Source organism: Macaca nemestrina, chromosome 9, assembly GCF_043159975.1.
Source record: "Macaca nemestrina isolate mMacNem1 chromosome 9, mMacNem.hap1, whole genome shotgun sequence".
Classification (NCBI taxonomy): domain Eukaryota; kingdom Metazoa; phylum Chordata; class Mammalia; order Primates; family Cercopithecidae; genus Macaca; species Macaca nemestrina.
The window spans coordinates 112,525,070-112,547,816 of NC_092133.1; the positions used below are offsets into that span (position 1 = coordinate 112,525,070).

Here is a 22,747-nt window from a genome sequence, read left to right on the forward strand (position 1 = left end):
TCTTTTTAATTCTGAATATGTAGTGAATCACATTTACTGACTTGCAAATGTTGAACCATCTTTGCATCCCTGGAATAAAATACACTTGATTGTGATACATTTTGTTTTTGATGCGCTGATAAATCTGGTTTGCCAGTATTTTGTTGATGATTTTTACATTTATATTCACCAGGGAGATAACCAGTATCACAGAATGAGTTAGGGAGGTATCCCTCCTCCCTCCTTGATATTTTGGAATAGCTTCTGTAAGACTGGTAACCTGCTCTCCTTTGTAGCTATGGCAAAACAGTCCTGTAAATCTCTCTGGTCCTGGGCTTTTTTGTTGTTGGAAGGTTTTTTACTATTGATTCAATTTCCTTACTCATAATTGGTCTGTTCAGGATTTCTATTTCTTCCTGATTCAATCTTGGGAGGTTGTGTGTTCCAGGAATTTACCTATTTCTTCTAGGTTATCTAATTTGTGCACATAGAGATGCTCATAGTAACCCCTGATGAGCTTTTGTATTTCTGTTGTATCAGCAATACTGCCACCTTTATCATTTCTGATTGTGCTTATTTGAATTTTCTCTTTTTTCTTCATTAAACTAGCTAGTGGTCTACCAATTTTGTTTATCCATTCAAAGAACAAACTCTTCACTATGTTGATGCTTTTTATCACTTTTTTTGGTCTCAATCTTATTTAGTCATTCTCTTTGTTATTTCTTCTGCTAGCCCCTTTGAGTCTGTAGTTGTCTTTTGCCATTAGGTGGGTCTCTGGTAGGCAGCAGATGGTTGAGTCCTTCTTCTTTTATCCAATTTGCTAGTCTTTATCTTTTAAATGGAATATTTAGGCCATTTATGTTCAAGGTTAATATTAATGTGTGTGTTTTTTTCCCATCATAGTTTTGTTAGCTAGTTGCCTTGGAGTCTCAGTTGTGTAATTGCTTTATTGGATCTTTGAGGTTTCTACTTACCTGTGCTTTTATGATGGCAAGTATTATCCTTTTACTGCCATGTTCAGAATTCCTTTGAGCATTTCTTCTAAGATGGTGTAGTGGCGATGAATTCTCTCTATGTGTGCTTATCTGGGAAAGACTATTTCTCCTTCATTTATGAAGCTTAGTTTGGCAGGATATAAAATTCTCGGCTGACATTTTTTCGAGGTGGCCAAAAACAGGCCTCTAATCTCTTCTGTTTTACAACATTTCTGCTGAGAAGTCTACCATCAGGATGATGAGCTTCCTTCATAGGTGATGTGACACTTGTCTCTAGCTGTATTTAAGATTTTTCTTTCACATTGACCTTGAATAGCCTAATGACTATATGCCTTGGACATGTTAATGTTGTACAGTATTTTTCAGGTACTCTCTGAATTTCTTGTATCTTGATGTCTACATCCCTGGAAGATTGGGAGATTTTCCTATATTATTCCCTCAAATATTTTTCCAAGCTTTTTACTTTTTCCTCTTCTCCATCAAGAATGCCTGTAAGTCGTAGGTTTGGTAGCTTTACATTATCCCACATTTCTTGAAGGCTTTGTTCATTAAAAAATTATTTTTTTCTTTGTCTGATTGGGTTAATTTGAAGACTAGTCTTCAAGCTCTGAAATCTTTCTTCTGGTTGGTCTAGTCTATTGTTAAGGCTTTCAACAGTGTTTTGATGTTCCTTTGGCAAATTTATCATTTTCAGGTGTTCCATTTGCTTTTTAAAAATATATATCTATGTTATCTTTCATTTCTTAGATTGTTTCTCTAGTTGCTTTGGTTTTCAACTTTCTCTTGGATCTCACTGGGCTTCTTTACAGTCCATATCTTAAATTCTTTATCTGTCACTTCAAAGTTTTCATTTTCATTAGGATTCACTGCTAGAGAGCCAATGTGGTCCTTCAGGGATGTCACAACATTCTATTTCTTCATGGTGCTGGACTTCTTGTGCTGGTTCCTTCTCATGTGTAGAAGCACTTATTTTTGGATTGATCTTAATTTGGGTGGGATTATTTTTCTTTGCCTCTTGAGGGTGTGACTCTTGCGTATGTTGGGTTGTGTCCTTTGGCTTTGCTTATGTGCTTTTAGGGGGCCAAGGCTCTGTATAAATTCCTTGGTTATAGATAGTGTAGTCGTTTTCTCAAATTTTAATTGTTTGTAGTTTGTAGTAGTGGAGCGCTGTATGTGTAGAAAGGTTCACTGTCTCCTAAAGAGACGCAAAGTTGGAGGTCTTTTGGGGGAAGATTATCTCTTTCCTTAGCACTGTGTACTTGTCAGCAGGAATTATACTGGGTTGTGCAGTTCACCCTACAGGCCAGCAGGTGATGCCTGCAGGGAAGAGCTGTCTAAGTGCTGTGCAATGATATCAACAGTTGTTGTGACAGGCCATGAAGTTTGACCTCCTGGACAGTAGGTAATGCTGGCAGGTGAGAGGCAGCTGGAGTGATGACAGTGGGATTTTTACTTGGCCTTTGTTGATAGGAAATACGAGGGTGTCCCTGGTGATGGGTGGGGGTGTGGAGCTCTCAGTGGTCCCATTCCATGCTCCGCTCCCAAGGCTGGCTAGAGGGGGCAAAGCTGGGTGGAACTGTGTCCGGTAAGCCTGTGATCAGGCTCTCTGAGGCAGATGGGACCTTGGTAGGGCTGTTGGGGCAGTTCTCAGGCAGCTGGAACAACACTCTAGGGAGGGGTGGAGGCATCTCTCCTGTGCCATAAGAGCTGGTTCAGGGTAAGAGGGCTGGCCCTGAGTTTTCATTCCAGCAGATGGCCATGGGGCCCACCCAGCTTCTACACCCCTGACTGGTGGGTCTCCCTCCAGTGTCCACCCTGGCAGCCGGCCCAATTAGTTATGCAAATCCCAAACCACCTGTGTCCAGACTGCCATGCCATTCCAGGCATTCCAGAATGCAAGACTCCCTGCAGCAGAAACCAAGGCTATGAGCTTACACCCTTCCTAGTCTGTTCTCATGAAGGGAGGGGTGCCCAGCTTCTGTACCACCTGAAAAACCCGCACCACACTCTTCTCTGTGTTCTGACAGTGGGGGTTCCTCCCCTGCTTGAGATCAGGCCACAGATCTCATCCCCATATTCTTGGGTGGTATGCTTGAGTCCTGGCAAACTGAGACCAAGCCAGTGGATCTGTCCTCTGGCTCCTTAGGATCAACCACTGGCAGTGATGGGAGGAGTGAAGTGTTCCCAGGTAGCAATAAACCACTCAGGTGGGGCAATGGAGGCTATGCTGTGGATCCTACTCCACAGCAATGGCCAGGCAGGCAATCTTAGGAGGGACTGGCAGGCATGGTCATGTGTGGTTTAGATTCACCTCAGTCCTGCAGGAATGGTGCTGGATCCTGAATTGGGCATGTGAGCATACATGGGCCCCACTCTATCCCGGCCTGGCAGACAGCAGATGTAGCTGCTTGGGCCTCCCTCCCTGTAAAATTCTTTTTCCATATTGCACCAGACTTATTTATAAATTACATTAATGATGTTCTTCTCATAACTTCCATGATAAGGTTCAAATTCCTTGACACAGTACACAAATCACTTCATATTTTTTCCCTTGTTTACTTCTCTGATCTCATTTTCTGTGACCACTTTGCTCAAGTGTCTGTGGTTTCATGTGTGTTGCCTCTTTTGCCTGAAACACCTTATATTCACTCTACTTTGCCTAATTAACCTCCATTGGTCCTTAAGAACTAAAGACCAATTCTGTTTCACTCAGAACTCTTCTAGGACTTCCCCTTCCTTCTCTAATTCGGATGCTCCTCCTTGATGCTGCCACATAATGTATACCTAAATAAAACTACAATGTATGTGTGACTTATTTATCTCTCTTTTCCATTAAGCCCTATATGCATCATTCATGCAGAGAGTCTTATCCACAGTTGCAACCAATTTCTACAGAGGTTGCTGAATGGACAAATGAACACTATAAAATGAGAGGGCTAATCTACATTATTTTCAAAGTCCCTTGTTAACCATTAGATTTGTCATATTGTAGAAATCTTAACTTCTGCCAATCTGTGCCTATTATCTGAGCTTTTATCTATACTTCCACATTTCATTATCCAGATGATATCCTGACCTGCATGCCTGACCCACTTTTCCAGATTTCAGTTTTGATATCTTATCTAGATGACCTCTTTGAACTTGAACTCTTGTTAGGAAGCTTCTCCTTTGACTGGTCTTGGATTTGAGTTATTGCATGCACTTGTTTACCTTTTCTGATGTCCTTGTTGCTGATCCCCAACCTCTCGAATTAATACTATGCCACTTCCATATCCTATTTTTATATCACTGGTGCTTACCCTGGCAAGACAGGCTAAATAATTTAATTAGTTTATTAGGAAAAGTAGAAAGAAGACATTTTAGAGCTAGAATAAAAGACTAAGTCCAATTTCTCCATTTGATAGATGAGGAAGAAGATTAAACTTTCATTGTTTATTCATTAAAAGTGCAGCAAGTAGAGGGTCTCCTTACTTTCACTGCTCCTTCCACTCAGCCATGCTTTGAGTAAAAGTAAACATATAAAGTGGAAAAAAAACCCACCTTACTTAAAGGATTCTGATGTATGTATAGAGAGGCTTAAAAGCACTAAAAATACCTCCATGATTTATATTGTTTGGGATTTTCGCACATTGAATTATAATTTCACTATATCAATATAATATTTATTGGTTTCTAAGTACAGTATTCATTTGGGGTTACAATAAAAAATTAAAGGTAGGTTCAATTATATCAACAATATTTGGAAAGCTTGATCCTGGTTAGTAAATTCTACTAAATTTCAATAAATTATATGCATTGTAAATATGGTCAAAATAACTTTCTTACTCTGCTTCGTAATCTACGTTTTAGTAAGTAGGACACCTAATATTTATTGATAGCCAAATTTACTATTGATTTCAAACTTTTCATCCAATTTATCTTTTCCATTAAAATATATTTTAAAAACTAATCATGAGAATACAATATTACAAAAAAAATCAGACTTACTGTCATCCTCCCAGCAGTTCTTAGCATTCCCTTCTCTTTCACTGCTCCTCCCTGGTAACACTGTCTGGTCTGTTGGCAGGTCATCCTCTGGTACACCTTCACAATCAGCTGCATCTGTAACACTTTCTTCTTCCACAATATGGAGTTTGTCTTCATCATCTGAATCTGAATTTGTTTCTACCACAGTATTATAATTTGTAACTGTAATACAAACAAGAAACAAATAATCAAAACCAACTAGTAAAAAAATCAGTTTTTACATCTCACAAAAATAAAAGTATAAAAGATACTTAAAACAGATTGTAATTCAATAATGTTCTTTTAAACAATAATATGTAAACAACTAGTTTATTTGACAACACATATATATAACACTAGATATTACATGACCAAACTGATGAATAGTAGCAACCCTTATTGAACACTTACTATATGTAGACCTGCTTTATAAATACTAACCCATTAAATTCTTACAACAATCTTACAACAGCCTTATGAAATAAGAGTTCTACCACTTACTATTTATATCCTTGTTTTACAGGTAAGAAAATCAAGGCAGAGAGAGAGAGTAACTTGTCCAAGTTCACAGCCAGGAAGTGGCAGAGCCAGGATTTTAACACCAACGGTCTGATTCCATATTTTGTGCTCTTAAACTCTATATTAAACCTCCCCTCCAATGATAATGAGCTTACAGCATACAATATTGCTTATGTACCATTAGGGCTTTGAATCCTTAAAGGACTGCAACTTAAGAAAAGAGGCCATCTTTCCTAACAAAATAGCATTACATCATCAAGTTTACCACAAGTATTTTTAAGTCCTCAATAGATCCACGCATGACATTATTAATCCCACACTGACTTTAGAAAGAATCAACCAATTTAGTCAATTTCTACGTAATTAAGTTTGTCATTCTGAAAAACTGACATTTGGAAGTTTTCAAATGAGCACTTTTTTCTATAATTTTTAATGAATTTCAATAAAATATAACATCGGCATTTTAAAGATATATAATTATTCTGAATGAGTTCTCCAGTTCACAGAACCAGGACTATAAGCTGAGAATAAAATTCTCTAAAATAAATAATCTAGCATAATCAATGTTTTCCTTTAGAGTCCTTATAATAATCACTCTAACAGGATGAATATTTAGTACTTCATTGGGTATGGTCACTAGAATGTCTCTTTTAAACTACTTTCAGGGTGATTCTTATTTGCTAAGAAAAGATTCGGAAGAAGGGAGAAAAAGAAGCTTAAATTATTTAGATAACTAAGCAGTAATTATCATCATTATTCTTTCCATTGCTTTCTTAAATTTTCCAACAATTCTTGAAAAATAATCACCTAAATGCTTAAATAATATGTATACATATCCCTCTCCCCCCCGCGCCCCTCCCACACTCCTGATAACACAAAGGAAGAAATACAATTACAAATACGGGTAGGTATTTAAAGGTGAAAACAAATAACCAAAACTCCAAAACTGCTTTTATAGACTTTAGGAAGACTCCTTGTCCAAAAGAGTATCAGAGGTCACCACTGTGCTTACATATTAGGAGTTCTTCAGTATCCTGTGTCAGAAGAAAAATGTCAAGTTTTGTTATGTCATTAATATTTTAGTGTGAATATGCTTTTCCAGATCTTCTCCCAAGAGTAAATGGTTTTCTCTCTTATTGTACTAAAATAATACATGTAAAATCATTCAATGCAAAACATGTAAAATAAGTAAAGGCAGCCCTATTTTTCCTTCCTCTATCCACTCCATAAAGGTAAAAACAATGGCAAATTTTATTAATTATTTCAATGCACTAAGTAGGCATGATGTAAATCATTTTATATACCTTTTCTTACTTAGTTGTAACACAAACCTCATCTTATCTTATATTTAATATAAATCCAGCATCACCTATATACAAATTTGTGTATATATAATTCAAAATACACATGATCACATCACACTGCTTTGCCGCTTATATTTTGCCACTTTATAACATGTCTTGGAAGACTTTCTATGTCAGTACAGACAGTCCCTGACTAATTATGGTTTGATTTACAATGTTTTGACTTTATGATGGTGCAACACTATTCTGTTTTTCACCCTCGGTACAGCATTCAATAAATGACATGAGATATTCAACATCATATTAAAACATAGGTTTCATGTTAGATGATTTGCCCAACTGTAAGCTATAAGTGTTCCAGGCATATTTAAGGCAGGCTAAGCTTAGCTATGATGTTCGATAGGTTACGTATATTAAATGCATTTTCAATTTCACAGTATTTTCAACTTACGATGAATTTATCAGGACATAACACCATCACAATTCATAAGCCGAGGGGCATCTGTGTATATAAAACTTTCTTATCTCCCTCTGGATAGCTACACAGCATTCTATTGTACAGATATACTTTAACCTATGATCTATTGATAAATTTCTTGCCTGTGTTAAGCACTAGCAAAAATGCCATAATTTTTCTTGTAAATATGTATAATTTTGGCCATTCCTTAAATATACTTATCAGATTTGTAGGGGTGAAACTATTAAGTCAAAGGGAAGACTTATGAAGTAGTTATTGTTAAACTGCCTTCCGGAATGGTTTTATGTTTCCATAAATATTACCTGAGAAGGTCTATTCAGTATATCAATATAATAAAGAAAAAAGTCACTTTAATATAGTAATGGGAAAATAAGTGTCAAGATGGAAACAGTCATACTATGCGCAGCCACACTATAAGCAGAGTGAAGTCTGTGTGTGGGTAAGGGAAATGATTTTAAAAGCCTGGTTCACAGCTGATTATAAGAGCTTCCTGACTATAAGAGTTTCCTGATGGGCCTCTAACTCATAGTAAGAGGCAAATACACACACATACACTTGGAATGGAGATGCTTACTGGCAAATGATGCACAATGTTATTAACTTTCATTTTTACTTTCAGGACTTATTAGCAACCTACTTGTTAAAGTCATTTTAAGTTGGCATTTATATATGACAAGCTAAAATTAGAACACGGTAAGTATTTGCCGAGGATTACTCAATTCTATACTCCACTAAGAGCTGGCTATCATGTAAGGTCTGGCTTACTGCAAGGCTCTCAAATATGCTTGACCAGTGAAACTGCATGCCTAGATAGCTGACATTCCTGCTGTTTTGCGAAGGGAGGCTTCCGGACATCTTTGGTATCTTGAGTTAGCCATGGTTTTATGCTGGTGCCATTCTTACCTTTTAATGATGCAATATTGCAGTTTAGCATTATATTATGAATTTTGTTAGCTGTAGGTTCTCTGGTTGACCTTGGATTGCACATTTAACACATTTATATCTAGAGTATTTTGGGCTTGAAAATTTCCCCCAAATTAGGCTTTAAGACATATATGCATTCTGGTTCAAATGCTTGCTTGCATGGTTCATATTTTTCTACTGAGTTCTTTTTAACCAGAGATACTGGGTGTTCTATTCTCCCTGAGTCAACCATAGCTCAAAGCACTGTTAAAGATTGCCTATCACTTTCTGGGACTTTAACAAAACTCCTTCCTGTCCCCTGTATAAGCTGCCATTGTAAGATGGAAGATTATGTCATATATCCAAAACACAGAGATTGTATATATTTTATAACTGTCTCGTGAATTTTCCCAGAGCATGTTTGATATGTGTCTTTTGCTTCTGTCACTCAGCTGAGGAAAAAAAACAGTAAAAACTGCTGATACTGATGACTGAAACTTAAATTAATAGTCAAGCTTACTTGTATTTCTGAATCTATCATTTTGTTTGTGGATCTACACAGCTTATTTAAAAAATGACCCACCACCAAAAGCATACAGAGTAATGCAGGCCCTTGATAAATTCTAGTAGCCAGTGAGGGCTTCAGTTATCTAAATGTTCTGTCCAATTATCTCTATACCCCTGAACTGTTTAACCTGTGGCTGAAAATACAGTATAGCTTATCTGAAGACAGGTGATCATCACATCTTAATTCTGATTTTAATTAAAGTATCAAGAAAGCAAGGGTAAAAAATATAGTAAACAGTTTTAAAAATCTTTAAACATGACTTTAGATAATATGAATTTAAACTTCAATAGAACATGGTAACATTTTCAATGCATTCTTATTGTCATCAGAATGTAGTTGACTTCTTGATGGTGGTAGTTGTTGGTATTATTTGCTAATATTTAATGTCAGACACAACAGTACCCACTGCATACAGTGGTTGTGGAGATATTATGATTTTTAAATGTATTATGCTTAAATCAGTGTCTGGTACACAGTAAGGACTAGAGAAGTGTTTTCTGCTACTACTATTATCTTGGTAAATCTTTACAGCAGCTCCTAAGAAGTAAGTATTATTATATATCCCTCTGATAGACAAAGAAAAATAGAGTACCGAAGTAGCCTGTCTGAGGTTATGTAGCTACTAAGTAGAAGAGTGAAAGCCAGGTTGGCTAGATTCCACAGCCTACATACTTTATCATGGGCAAAGGCTCCTGACTGAAAATTGTTGCACTGATGATAAATATTCTTAAATTTTTGTGTGTATACCTATTTTGGGGTACTGAAATTCCATACTTAACAATTTACCACTGCAGATATTTACAAATGACTAAACAATGCTAACCATTAGAATCTCATAATATGTGAACAGTATATTACAGCATAATATCCTCCTTATAGTCAATAAATCTTTTTTTAATTATACTTTAAGTTCTGGGGTACATGTGCAGAACATGCAGGTTACATAGGTATACACATGCCATGGTGGTTTGCTGCACCCATCAACCCGTCACCTACATTAGGTATTTCTCCTAATGCTATCCTCCCCTAGCCCCCCATCCCACCAACATGCGCCGGTATGTGATGTTCCCCTATGTCCATGTGTTCTCATTGTTCAGCTCCCACTTATGAGTGAGAACATGTGGTGTTTGGTTTTCTGTTCTTGTGATAGTTTGCTGAGAATGATGGTTTCCAGCTTCACCCATGTCCCTGCAAAGGACATGAACTCATCCTTTTTTAGGGCTGCATAGTATTCCATGGTGTGTATGTGCCACATTTTCTTTATCCAGTCTATTACTGATGGACATTTGGGTTGGTTCCAAGTCTTTGCTATTGTAAATAGTGCTGCAATAAACCTATGTGTGCATGTGTCTTTATAGTAGAATGATTTATAATCCTTTGAGTATATACCCAGTAATGGGATTGCTGGGTCAAATGGTATTTCTAGTTCTAGATCCTTAAGGAATCACCACACTGTCTTCCGCAATGGTTGAACTAATTTAGACTCCCACCAACAGTGTAAAAGCTTTCCTAGTTCTGCACATCGTCTCCAGCATCTGTTGCTTCCTGACATTTTAATGACCACCATTCTAACTGGCGTGAGATGGTATCTCATTGTGGTTTTGATTTGCATTTCTCTAATGACCAGTCATGATGAGCATTTTTTCATATATCTGTTGGCTGCATAAATGTCTTCTTTTGAAAAGTGTCTGTTCATATCCTTTGCCCACTTTTTGATGGGGTTTTTTTTCTTGTAAATTTGTTTAAGTTCTTTGTAGATTCTGGATATTAGCCCTTTGTCAGATGGATAGACTGCAAAAATTTTCTCCCATTCTGTAGGTTGCCTGCTCACTCTGATGATAGTTTCTTCTGCTGTGCAGAAGCTCTTTAGTTTAATTAGATCCCATTTATCAATTTTGGCTTTTGTTGTCATTGCTTTTGGTGTTTTAGATATGAAGTCTTTGCCCATGCCTACGACCTGAATGGTATTGCCCAGGTTTTCTTCTAGGATTTTTATGGTTTTAGGTCTTATGTTTCAGTCTTTGATCCATCTTGAGTTGATTTTTGTATAAAGTGTAAGAAATGGGTCCAGTTTCAGTTTTCTGCATATGGCTAGCCAGTTTTCCCAACAACATTTATTAAACAGGGAATCTTTTCCCCATTTCTTGTTTGTGTCAGGTTTGTCACAGATCAGATGCTTGTAGATGTATGGTGTTATTTCTGAGGCCTCTGTTCTGTTCCATTGGTCTATATATCTATTTTGATACCAGTACCATACTGTTTTGGTTACTGTAGCCTGGTAGTATAGTTTGAAGTCAGGTAGTGTGACGCCTCCAGCTTTGTTCTTCTTGCCCAGGATTGTCTTGGCTATGTGGGCTCTTTTTTGGTTCCATATGTTTAAAGTAGTTTTTTCCAATTCTGTGAAGAAAGTCAGTGGTAGCTTGATGGGGATAGCATTGAATCTATAAATTACTTTGGGCAGTATGGCCATTTTCATGATATTGATTCTTCCTATCCATGAGCATGGGATGTTTTTCCATTTGTTGTGTCCTCTCTTATTTCCTTGAGAAGTGGTTTGTAGTTCTCTTTGAAGAGGTCCTTCACATCCCTTGTAAGTTGTATTCCTAGGTACTTTATTCTCTTCATAGCAATTGTGAAGGGGAGTTCACTCATGATTTGGCTGTTTGTCTGTTATTGGTGTATAGGAATACTTGTGATTTTTGCACTTTGATTTTGTATCCTGAGACTTTGCTGAAGTTGTTTACCAGCTTAAGGAGATCTTGGGCTGAGACAATGGGGTCTTCTAAATACACAGTCATGTCATCTGCAAAGAGAGACAGTTTGAATTCCTCTCTTCCTACTTGAATACCTTTTATTTCTTTCTCTTGTCTGCCTGCCCTGGCCAGAACTTCCAATACGATGTTAAATAGGAGTGGTGAGAGAGAGGGCATCCTTGTCTTGTGCCAGTTTTCAAAGGGAATGCTTGCAGTTTTTGCCCATTCAGTAAGATATTGGCTGTGGGTTTGTCATAAATAGCTCTTATTATTTTGAGATATATTCCACCAATACCTAGCTTGTGGAGAGTTTTTATAATGAAGTGGTGTTGAATTTTATTGAAGACTTTTTCTGCACCTATTGAGATAATAATGTGGTTCTTGTGATTGGTTCTGTTTATATGATGGATTATGTTTATTGATTTCTGTATGTTGAACCAGTCTTGCATCCCAGGTATGAAGCCGACTTGATCATGGTGGATAAGTTTTTTGATGTCCTGCTGGATTTGGTTTGCTAGTATTTTATTGAGGATTTTCGCATCAATGTTAGGGATACCGGTTCGAAATTTTCTTTTTTTTGTTGTGTCTCTGCCAGGTTTTGGTATCAGGATGATGCCGGACTCATAAAATGAGTTAGGGGGGATTCCCTCTTTTTCTATTGTTTGGAATAGTTTCAGAAGGAATGGTACCAGCTCCTCTTTGTACCTCTGGTAGAATCCGGCCGTGAATCTGTCTGGCCCTGGATTTTTTTTTTTTTTTTTTTTCTGGGAGGCTATTAATTACTGCCTCAATTTTAGAACTTGTTATTGGTCTATTCAGGGATTTGACTTCTTCTGGGTTTAGACTTGGGAGGGTGTATGTGTCCAGGAATTTATCCATTTCTTCTAGATTTTCTAGTTTATTTGCAAGGTCAATACATCTTTACAAGAACGGTCACATATTTATCTTTAGCACATGATTGTATGCAGTACTGTATCAACTATAGTAATTAAAGTCTCATATAAATATCTGTTTCTTAAGTAATGTATAATCATAAAAAGCATTAGATAACTTATATGAGTATGGTTCCAAAACAAACCAATACATTCTCAATTTATTATTCATTGGGATGAAAGCAAGATCACCTAAATGCTTCACAAAGAATCTCGCTATAATCATTTACCGTAACTTGGAATAGCAGGATAGGCCCATGTAGAGGAAGAAACTTAGGGAAGTGGGGAAGGAGGATGGAAAAGATTAACTTTGAGGTCTTCAATTCTTGTCCAATGATAACTGGCATGTGTTGGTTAAAGCCACGGGCTAAGGCCACATTTTTACCTATTTTTGGTTCTGCAAAGGCATCTTTCCAGAGGACCCTCTTATTATGTTACGCCATTAATATATGCTTAACTATATCCCACTCATTGCCATCAAGCCACTAAGCACACACTCATTTGCATGTTAGAAAAGAAAGAGAAAATCTTTCTTAGAAAAGAAGACTAATCCTTAAAAACTAAAAGACTACTTTTAACAAACTGGTTCCACATATAACAGATTAGCATATTGTCATAATTTAAGAAACACCAGAAAAATACATACACTTTGACTTGTGTTCTACAGAGCCAAAGACTGTACTCATATTGAGTATTAGAATATTTTACACGCTACCACAATGCTGAGAACACCACAAATTCAGGCATGAATGCTGAGCAATGCGAAGATATGGGTGGAGACACTGACCAAGTGTTTCCATCTATTATTCTTTAACATTGATTGGGACTAAATAACATCACACACACACACACACACACACACACAAATATTTTATCCTGAACACAGTCACTGGCATACTGCCTTCTACATAGTAGGTATAGAATTATTTGCTGAACTGAACATGGGACCACACTTCTTTCTTTTCTCAGTGAAGAAACAAGTCAATATGCTTAAGTGTTAGCAATAATTCAGGAAAATGAAAACAAAACTGCAGTTATAACCAGACCAGGCAAATAGGCACACAAAATGGAAAGGAGAGGTCATGTGATAATTCATAGGATCAGAGAAAACTTCTACATATAATACTACTCCAGGAAAGAGGAGCTTAAGGTGACTATAAATACTAAGCATGTACTGTAAATTTTTGTTAATCTGGCTTTTGACCAAACTGATAATGTAAGATTACAGTCTATATATATTTTTTACTGTATAATGAAGGATATAATGTAACATACAAATGTAACATGTTATATAATAATGTACAATGTGTATATTATCTAATTTTAAATACTCTAAAAATAGGTATCATAATGGTTTTAGAGTACCGCAAGTACCATGAACATGTTAGATTTTAGTAATTCTAATGATTCAGTAAATTTTGGGTGAAATTTTAAAATCCCTCTCTAGGTAAATATTCATAAACTCTTTTTATATTTTCAAAATATCTTTTAAAACATAACTCCAATAAAAGTCAATTATTCTAAATTTTACCCCTGCAAAAGGGTTGGTGGTTTTTAATATCTTCAGATACACGCTATTAATAGAATGAAAACTGATAGGCAAAGGCAGGGAAAGGGCTGTCACTGCTCACAGAAGCCTAGTTCTTATTATCTCCTGTCTCTCATTATATAAAAGTTAATAAGGATTCACAGGATTTGTCTTTGATACTCTCTCAGTTTTTGTTCTGGCCTCTCTCCCTTCCTCCCCAGATCCTGTATCTATTTGCCCCCAACAAGAGCCATCCTCCCAAATTACCTTTCCCTTTTCTTGCCTTATCTAAACTCCCATCCACTCAATGAGCTAATTTCAGCCAGTGTTAATACAACTCACAGACAGATGAAACACTGAAAAAGCAAAGTCCTCAGGAGATTAAATTAAATTCAGTCCCAAAAAAGATGATACCTTTTTACGTTGAGGAAAGTATTTGGATTAAAATATTTCACACTAAATTACCTATAACTAATATTTCCTTCATAAGTAAAGTCTGCTTTTATAAAAGGATGCTTTTTAATTCATAGTAACTGTTACTTATGGAAGATAGGAAGTATGACAAAATCTAAGAAAAATATGAAGACAAAATCAAAAATACAAATGCAAAAAATACTTAATCAAAAAACAGAGAAGCCATGTAATTGATATATCAGTCCAAAAGCCCAAACTTTAAAGAATCAAGAAAACAGATAAATCACCAGCCTACATTAATCCTAGAGAAAAAATTAAGTGGCATGAATGTTCAATATTAAAATGCAAATGGAGTTAACTACAACTATAAAGAAATTTAGGAAACTTACTTTATAAATATTTTGTACAAACCTAAGCCACCTAGATGAAAACCCTTTCTAGGATAATGTAAATAATTATCACTATATTATAGAACGTGGAAAATTATTTAAGAGACATAGACAGACACATCATAGAATAAATTTAGGAAGATACTAGTTAACCACCCCAAACTGCCAGGTGTTTTCACAGGTAAATGTCTCCAGATCTTTAAAGGACTGTTAATTTTGTAACTTTTTAAAGAGAGAGGGAAATGAAAAGTCTAAATTCTAGGAAGTTAACATAATAATAATTAAAATCTGAGAAAGGATACACATGCATGTGCACACACACACAGAGGCACATATGCACGCGCGCACACACACGCTCAGTCCTAAATAAAATATGCAATGGTCTTAAATAAAATATTAAAAGAATGAAGCATACATTACTTAACATGAGAAAATATGAGCGTTTACTATATTAACATAAAGGAGAAACGACATTTAGAGATACAGAAAGGCATTTGAAAAAAATTCACCATTCCCTTGTGGATACTTTTGCATGAAAACTGAAGTTAGTATAATAAATATAAACATAAAAAACATAATAAATTATTATGAATCAGAGGCATTTGTAAGATAAAGATGTTTAGTTTCATCATTATTAGTTAACAATATTTTAAAAGAATAAACCAATTTTTAAAAAGAATAAAAGAGAAAGTATAAATATTAGAAAGGAGAAGCAAAATTATTTGCAGAATAACATTTATAGAAAATTCAGGAAAAATCAATGAAAAAGCTATTAGCAGTAAGAACATTTGGTAAATGGTTACTTACAAATTTAAAAGAAAAAAATCAGTATCTTTCCAACAGAAAAAAATCAACAGCTTTCCAATGTATCAACAGTAACCAGCTAAAAACATGAAAGAGGAAAAAATTCTATTACTAGCAACGCAAATGAAACACATGAAGAAAAAGCTTAAAACAAAACATGGAGGACCTACATGAAAAAAACTAGCATTCTACGTAAAAGTCATCAAATATTTGAATAAATGAAAAGCTATATCTTAGTTATGGATAGAATGATTTTGTATATAAATATGTCAATTCTACCTAAAATTTTCTATAAATTCAATGCAATTTTGATCCAAATGCTACACACGGTATCTTGGATTCTAAATCTAAATGACTTAAATCAACACGTCTACAGTTTATATAGAGAAGTAGGAGCACCGTCTCTGGAACCCAACTGCCTGGCTCAAATCACAGCTTCACTGCTTACTAGCCTTGTCACCTTGGGGATGTTATATATTCTTCTAATGTCTCAGTTTCCTCATTGCCAAGATTGAAATAATAATAGTATATCCCTGACATGGTTCTCACAATGATGAAAGTAAGTATATAGGCAAAACACCTAGTAATACGGCACATATATTCTTGATACATACTGTTGGTATTATTATCTGAGAAAATAAACACATTAAAATATTCAGGAAAATTCAGAAAAATAATAGTAATGGTGGTGGTAGGAAAACATGAACTAGATATAACAGAGTATAAACTTTATCTTGAAGCTACAGAAATGGAAACAGATTTGTCCTGTTACAGGGATGGGCAGACAATCAATGGATTTGAACATGATACAAAATAGACCCTAAACAAATAGGAGTCTTGCAAATTAGTGGGGGGAAAGATGCATTATTTAATAAAAATCATTTGGAAAAAAATCAGATCCCCATGACTTTCATCAAAATGAAACGCACATGAATCAGACTTTAACTCAGAAAAAAACTGAAACCATAAAAGTATTAGAAGAAAATATAGGCAAATCCTTTTACAAACCTAGAATAAGGAAGGCTGTTAAAAGCATGACATGAAACCCACAACTACACACAGAAAAAAAATCAAGTGAAAAGACAAATGACAAATTGTGAAAGATATGTGCAACACATATGACTAAAGGCTGACATCTTTATTACAGAATTCTTAAACACTCATAAGAAAAAGATGAACCACCCAGTAAGAATATGCATAGGCAATTCACACACACAAAGATGAATGCCCAATAAACATGTAAAAAGATGCTCAACCTCAGTAACGGAAGAAATATCCATTTTAATCCTATATTTTTATAATCACTTCTCGCATGCACTCTCAACTTTCTTGCTCTCTCTGGCTTCAAAATCTCTATTCTGGCTAACCTCTTACCTTGATTAAACTCCACCATTCCTAATTCTATACCTCAGTCCCTCTATACTTCAAAGTTTTTTGAAAAAGTTGCCTACATGTGTCTCTAATTTGTTTCTTCCTATTTTATCTTAAATTAGTCCAATTACAACACTCCACCAAAACTGTTCTTGTCATGACTGTGAGCACTGCTAAACCCAATGACAATTATCAGTCCTCATTTGACTTGACCTTCTAGCAGCATTTGACATAATTCATTACTCTCTCCTTTTCAAAACAATCTCTTCTTTTGACTCTATCAGTTTTCCTCTTAACTCACCAACTGCTTCTTTTCCGTTTCTTTCCTCCATTTCCTCAATCTGTCTCATGGCTCCAAATACCACTTGTTGACTCCCAGTTTTATATCCCAGCCCGACTTCTCCTATGAATCCCAGACTTACATACCAAATTGTCTACTTGATATCTCCACTTGGATTTCTAATGGGAATTTTTTTCATCCAATTCCTGGTCTCTCAGTCTTCTCTATTTCAGTAAATGGCAACTCCATTCTTCCAGTTGTTCAGGCCAAAAGTCTCACTGAGAGTTCTGACTCCTCTTTTTCTCTCATATTCCATGCATCTAATCTGGAAGGAAATACTTACAAAAATATATTCAAGATCTGACCACTTACTCACTACCAATTCCCTGCCACTAACTACCTGGTGGTACCATCATCTCTTACTTCGAATACTGTCACTGGCTCCTATCTTGTCTCCCTGCTGCCACCTTTCTCTTCCTGGAGTCAGTTCTCAACACAGCAGACAAAGAAAACCTTCTAAAACATCAGTGGAATCTTGTCGAACCATCTAATGGCTTCCCATCCTGTTCACTGTAATCCAAGGCCCTTCATGGGCTGACTCTCCTCACCTGTCTCTCTCAGACTTTGTCTTCTACTTTACCCCTGGTTCACTGCATTCCAGGTACACTGGCCTCTTGTTTCTAGGCTTTTGTGCTTCATATCACTCTACCTGTAATATTCTTTATGCACTGCCCAATTCCACCTCCTCAGGGAGGTCTCCTATGACTGCCCTATTTAAATACCACCACCCCACCCCATTGCACTCCCTACTCTCTCCCTCAATTTATTTCTTTTAAAAATACTTGTCACTATAATACACTACAATGCAAGTTCCATTTGGACAGGAATTTTTTCTGTTTTGATCATAACTATTCCCCTCATCTAGAACACTGGCTGTAGATACTAATCCCTAGATAAATGATGCTTAGTAAATTGGCAAAAAACATCCCAGTAACACCTGGCATATGCAAGGTTTAAATAAAAGAGTACACTCTTACATGCTGTGTTAATTTGGCAATATTTATCAAAATTTAAAATGTCAACTTGTTGATCTAACAATTTCTTGGTACCCTACAAATTAACACATGTATGCAAATACGCATACATGTGTTTATCTGAAAGCTTGTTTTTAACTATAAAAAAACCTTAATAGTCACCTAAGATATATTGTTTGGTACTGATAAAGTTTTCCAACAGAGTTTCATTCCATTCTTGCAGAAAATACAGTAGATGCAGTATAGTATCCACACTACACATGCACCTTAACATCAATTCACAATGTCTAGGACATACAAAGGAGGAAATCAGGTACCAAAAGAGCGACCTGTTTTTCTGCCTTATTCCTTTGATATTATTTGAATGTTTATGTTACTTAAAAAATGTTAAGATATATTTTAAATGTGCAAAGAAAAAGCCAAATAATGTTCAGCATAATGTTGCCAGTGGCAAACTTTAGAAAACTGAACTGGGATTGGGCAAAACATTTGCTGGCTCTCTATGTATGTATGTACGTACGCATGTATGTGTATATATTTCTATATATGTATGCATATTTTAGACACAGGGTCTCACTCTGTCACCCAGGCTGGAGTGTGGCGGCCTGATGGTAGCTCACTGCAGCTGTGTACTGCTAGGCTCAAGCGATCCTCCTGCCTTAGCCTCTCAAGTAGCTGGGACTAAAGGCCTGTGCCACCACACCCAGGTAATTTAAAGAATTTTTTTTTTTTTTTTAAATAGAGACAGGGTCTCACTATATTGTCTATGGTGGTCTTGAGCTCCCGGTCTCAAGCAATCCTCCGGCCTGGTCTTCCAAAGTGTTAGGATTACTGGTATGTGCCACTGCACCCAGTTCTCTTTCTTAACATTTTTATGTTATTTGAATTTGGTATCACAGTGAATAGGAAGTACAATTAAAAACACTAATCAGGATACTGAAATAAAATGTAAAGAATAATGAAAGGTAAAATGGACATTTATTAGTTGATGAATACTATGTTGTAAATAAATATCTGTGGATTTTGAAATAAAATGATTTTTATTTTATGTTTTATGAGACAATAAGAAGATCTATTTTCTTAATTTTGAAAGATAGCAGTCTATTTAAAGTATGAAAAACATTTACCTTTCCTACTCATGGCTACATAATGTTATATAAAATGAAAAGGAAGGTAATACTTGCTGAACCCCAGGACGAGTGACTTCTCCTTCCAGCTAGCACTGAGGGAAGCCGCTCTCATATTGCACAGACGCCAGGAGGGAGGCCTTGTGGAGAGCGCACGCTTTCACTTGTCAAGGGCAATAAGCGTCCCCAAAGTACAGGTTATAGTATCTCACATACACCCAAACATACAGTCAATTATTTAAATAGTTTCAACCACAGGAGTTGGCATGATTTTCAGTTTTTCTCATTTTATGAAAAAATTTTAAGAAATATTTTGACATTTACTAATCCCAGAAGGCAATTTTCCTTTGGTCGGCTTTGAGGCTCGTCGATTAGTAGCAGAACTGGTTGTGAAAAATAAGATGAAGGAAGAGGGCAAGAATTATATTCTAATTCATTTCATTTGGTTCTCCAAGATTCCTTCAAACTAGTGATGCTGTATGTGTAATTTAAAACTCCTGACCATGGGAAGGGAAATCATAGGAAAAGTGAAAAGAAAAAGATCATGAACCCCAAGGATGTAGTTTGAGGACGGATCTTCCCTTACTTCCATGGGAATGACAACATACAGTAATCTAAGTAAGGCTTATTGGTCCCAAACTAGGAGACTTCCTTTCAGGAAGCTTTCCTGAGAGCCAGATTTCAACACGGGGTACTAATTCCCTGAGTCTAGTCTTGTAAAGAAAGTCTTTCTACTCTCCTTCATTGGAAAGACATGAAAGAACAAGGGGGATAATTAATGAAATTTTAATTGGAATTTATTTCCTGATGAAGTATTAAAAACAAACAATTTATAGGTAACTAGAGTTTAGTTTTATTGAGCTCTTCTAAGCATTATAATATGTTACAAGCTTGTGAGTTGTCAAATTAGAATGAATAATTTAGTTCCTTTGACTTAAGTCCTTCGGAAGATAGGAGAATGAAGACACTTAATATCTATAGTCTCCACCACTAAGATATGTGTAATCTTTGCAAATATGAGTAATATACATGAAGTATTATATAAATGTCACAGTACTTAATTAAATGCTAAATTAAAAGTGATGTAGAAAATAAATACTATAAGAGTCCTTACCTAATTATGTTAATCTCTCTTTTATGCCTTGCTAATGAGCCACAGAGGTAAAATTAAGTACTTTGTTTCTTTTCGATTTGAAATATATTGTTGGGAAGTTAAATAAATTTAAACTGTAGTACCAAAAAAATCCTGATGTTTTGTTTTACCTAAGTTACCTGAGTAGCAGTGTGAATTATAATAATCTCTGGATATAACTTATTCCAGAAAATAAATAACATCCAATAAACCAGAAGATCATGCAAACTAACTCTCATTTTCTTATATAAATTTTTTTCTTGGAGAATAAGTGGGCTTTGTGATGAAAGAAGTGGACATTCTTGGAAAAACACACATAAATAGCAAATTTAATACCATATATAAAAATGAACTGGGAAATAGGTATTTTAAACGTACTTTAAAGAAATTATGACCTGTCACATTTCTACTACTGATAAATAGAAAAGCTTACAATCAATGCTCCTCGTGTACTTCTGCACCCTGCTCCAACCCTGATCCACAAAGTGCTTATTACATATTCAGTGTTTTATATGCACTGAATCCATTAATCCTTACAGGAGCCACTTGAAGAATTATTATTATCCTTATTTTATAGACAATGAAACTAAGACTTAGATTACATACCTTGCCAAAGGTTGACCAGTTAGTACTGGTAGCCAGGATTGTACCCTAGGCCATGTGGCTCTGGACATGCTCTGAACATGTTACTGTACTATTTCTCCAAAGACAGCAGGAGAGTAGAGCCCATAAATGAAAAAAAAGGCCTCACAAAACAAAAACAAAAACAAAAAAAAACCCAGAATAAAAGTTGGTTCCCAATGAATTATTAAAGACTTCACTGACAAGTACTTAAACAAATCTTTCTGAACTTCTCAGAATCTAAGACGATAAAATTTAAAGTACCCCTATTATTCTCCTTTACTTCAGAATGAAAATGAAGGACATACATAATAATCACAAAACCTCAGGTCAAGAGATTGTTTTGTTCTCTTGATTTGAAATTTCTGATGGATCTCCACTGCATATGCCATAAATTCCAAACTCCCTTGCATGGCAAATAAGGGTCTCCTGACTGCATACATTATCGCTTAAACAATCTCTTCATCTTCACTTGCTACTGTTCTGCAAAGTATATTCAATTTTCCAGACATCCTGAACCTTCATGCTTCTGCTATGTATTCTTCCTCTTCTCTAGGGCCAAATTCCTACTCATCTTTTGGAACTCATATCCCATCTATCATCAACAATCCTCTCCAGGCACCAATGCCACTAGTTTGTTTCCGCCTGTAAATTTCCTCCTCCGGACTACAATACCCATGTCATTGGTCCCTTGTTTCCATTTACCAAACAGTAGCCGGGGTGATCTTTCAAAAATGTAAAGCAAAATGTATCACTCTCCTTCTTAAAACCTTTCAATGGCTTTCCATTGTTCCATCATTCCTGCAAGGCCCCACATTTTTGGGCCTGCACCTTTTCCACTATTCTATTCATTCTCGCTAAATGACCTGTTTGTTCTTTGTAAATGGCAAGCCTTCTCTACTCCATGCCCTTGCACTTGCCTTTCCCTCTGCCTGGGATTGTTTCCAACTCCACATGGCTGGCTATTTATTTTCCACTCTAGTGTCATAGTTCCAAAGATGACTTCCATGATCACCTAAACTAACATGCTCTATCCTTTACTCTTTCACATCATCCTATTTATTTCCTTCAAAGCATCCATTGCAGTCTGTAATTATCTTGTTTAGTTACTTGTTTACTTTCTTCTACTCTGTATTAGTATTCTATTGTTGATGTAACAAATTAACATATTTCTAAGAGGCTTAAAATAGCATACATTTATTATTTCACAATTAGATGCCCAATACGGGTCTCACTGGACTAAAATCAAGATGTTGGCAGAACTGTGTTTTCTGGAGACTCTAGGGGAGAATCCACTTTCCTGCCTTTTCCAGCTTGTAGAGGCTGCTGCATTCCTTGGCCCATGGCCCCTTCCATCTTCAAAGCCAGAAATGGCCAGTTCAAACTTTCTCATGTCGCATTATTCTGACACTGACCCATCTTCAAACTCCAGCTTCCACTTTTAAGGAGCACTGCATTTTGCCTAGCCAGGTAACCCGACGTAATCTCCCTATTTTAAGGTCAGTTAATTAGTGACCTTAATTCCTTTGCTACTTAATACTCCTTTCTCAAGTAATGTAACATATTCACAGGTTTTAGGGATTAGACATGCATATTTGGGAGGTCATTATT

At 36.0% G+C, this 22,747-nt stretch overlaps 1 protein-coding gene across 17 annotated transcripts in view; it reads right to left on the minus strand.

The window, feature by feature from the left end:
* The window catches only part of LOC105479938 (zinc finger E-box binding homeobox 1), a 184,925-nt gene that overhangs the window by 52,596 nt on the left and 109,582 nt on the right, over window positions 1-22,747 (minus strand). For 16 of the 17 annotated variants that reach the window (XM_024792269.2, XM_011738285.3, XM_011738287.2 and 13 more), the window contains one exon: window positions 4,962-5,162. Coding sequence is in view for 6 of the 17 variants with exons in the window: in XM_011738280.2 (XP_011736582.2) it covers window positions 4,962-5,162 (201 nt within the window). In the remaining 11 variants the exon portion in view is untranslated. Of the gene's footprint in view, window positions 1-4,961; window positions 5,163-15,574; window positions 15,596-22,747 lie in introns of those variants that run through there. The other variant, XM_071070259.1, reaches the window with a different exon arrangement.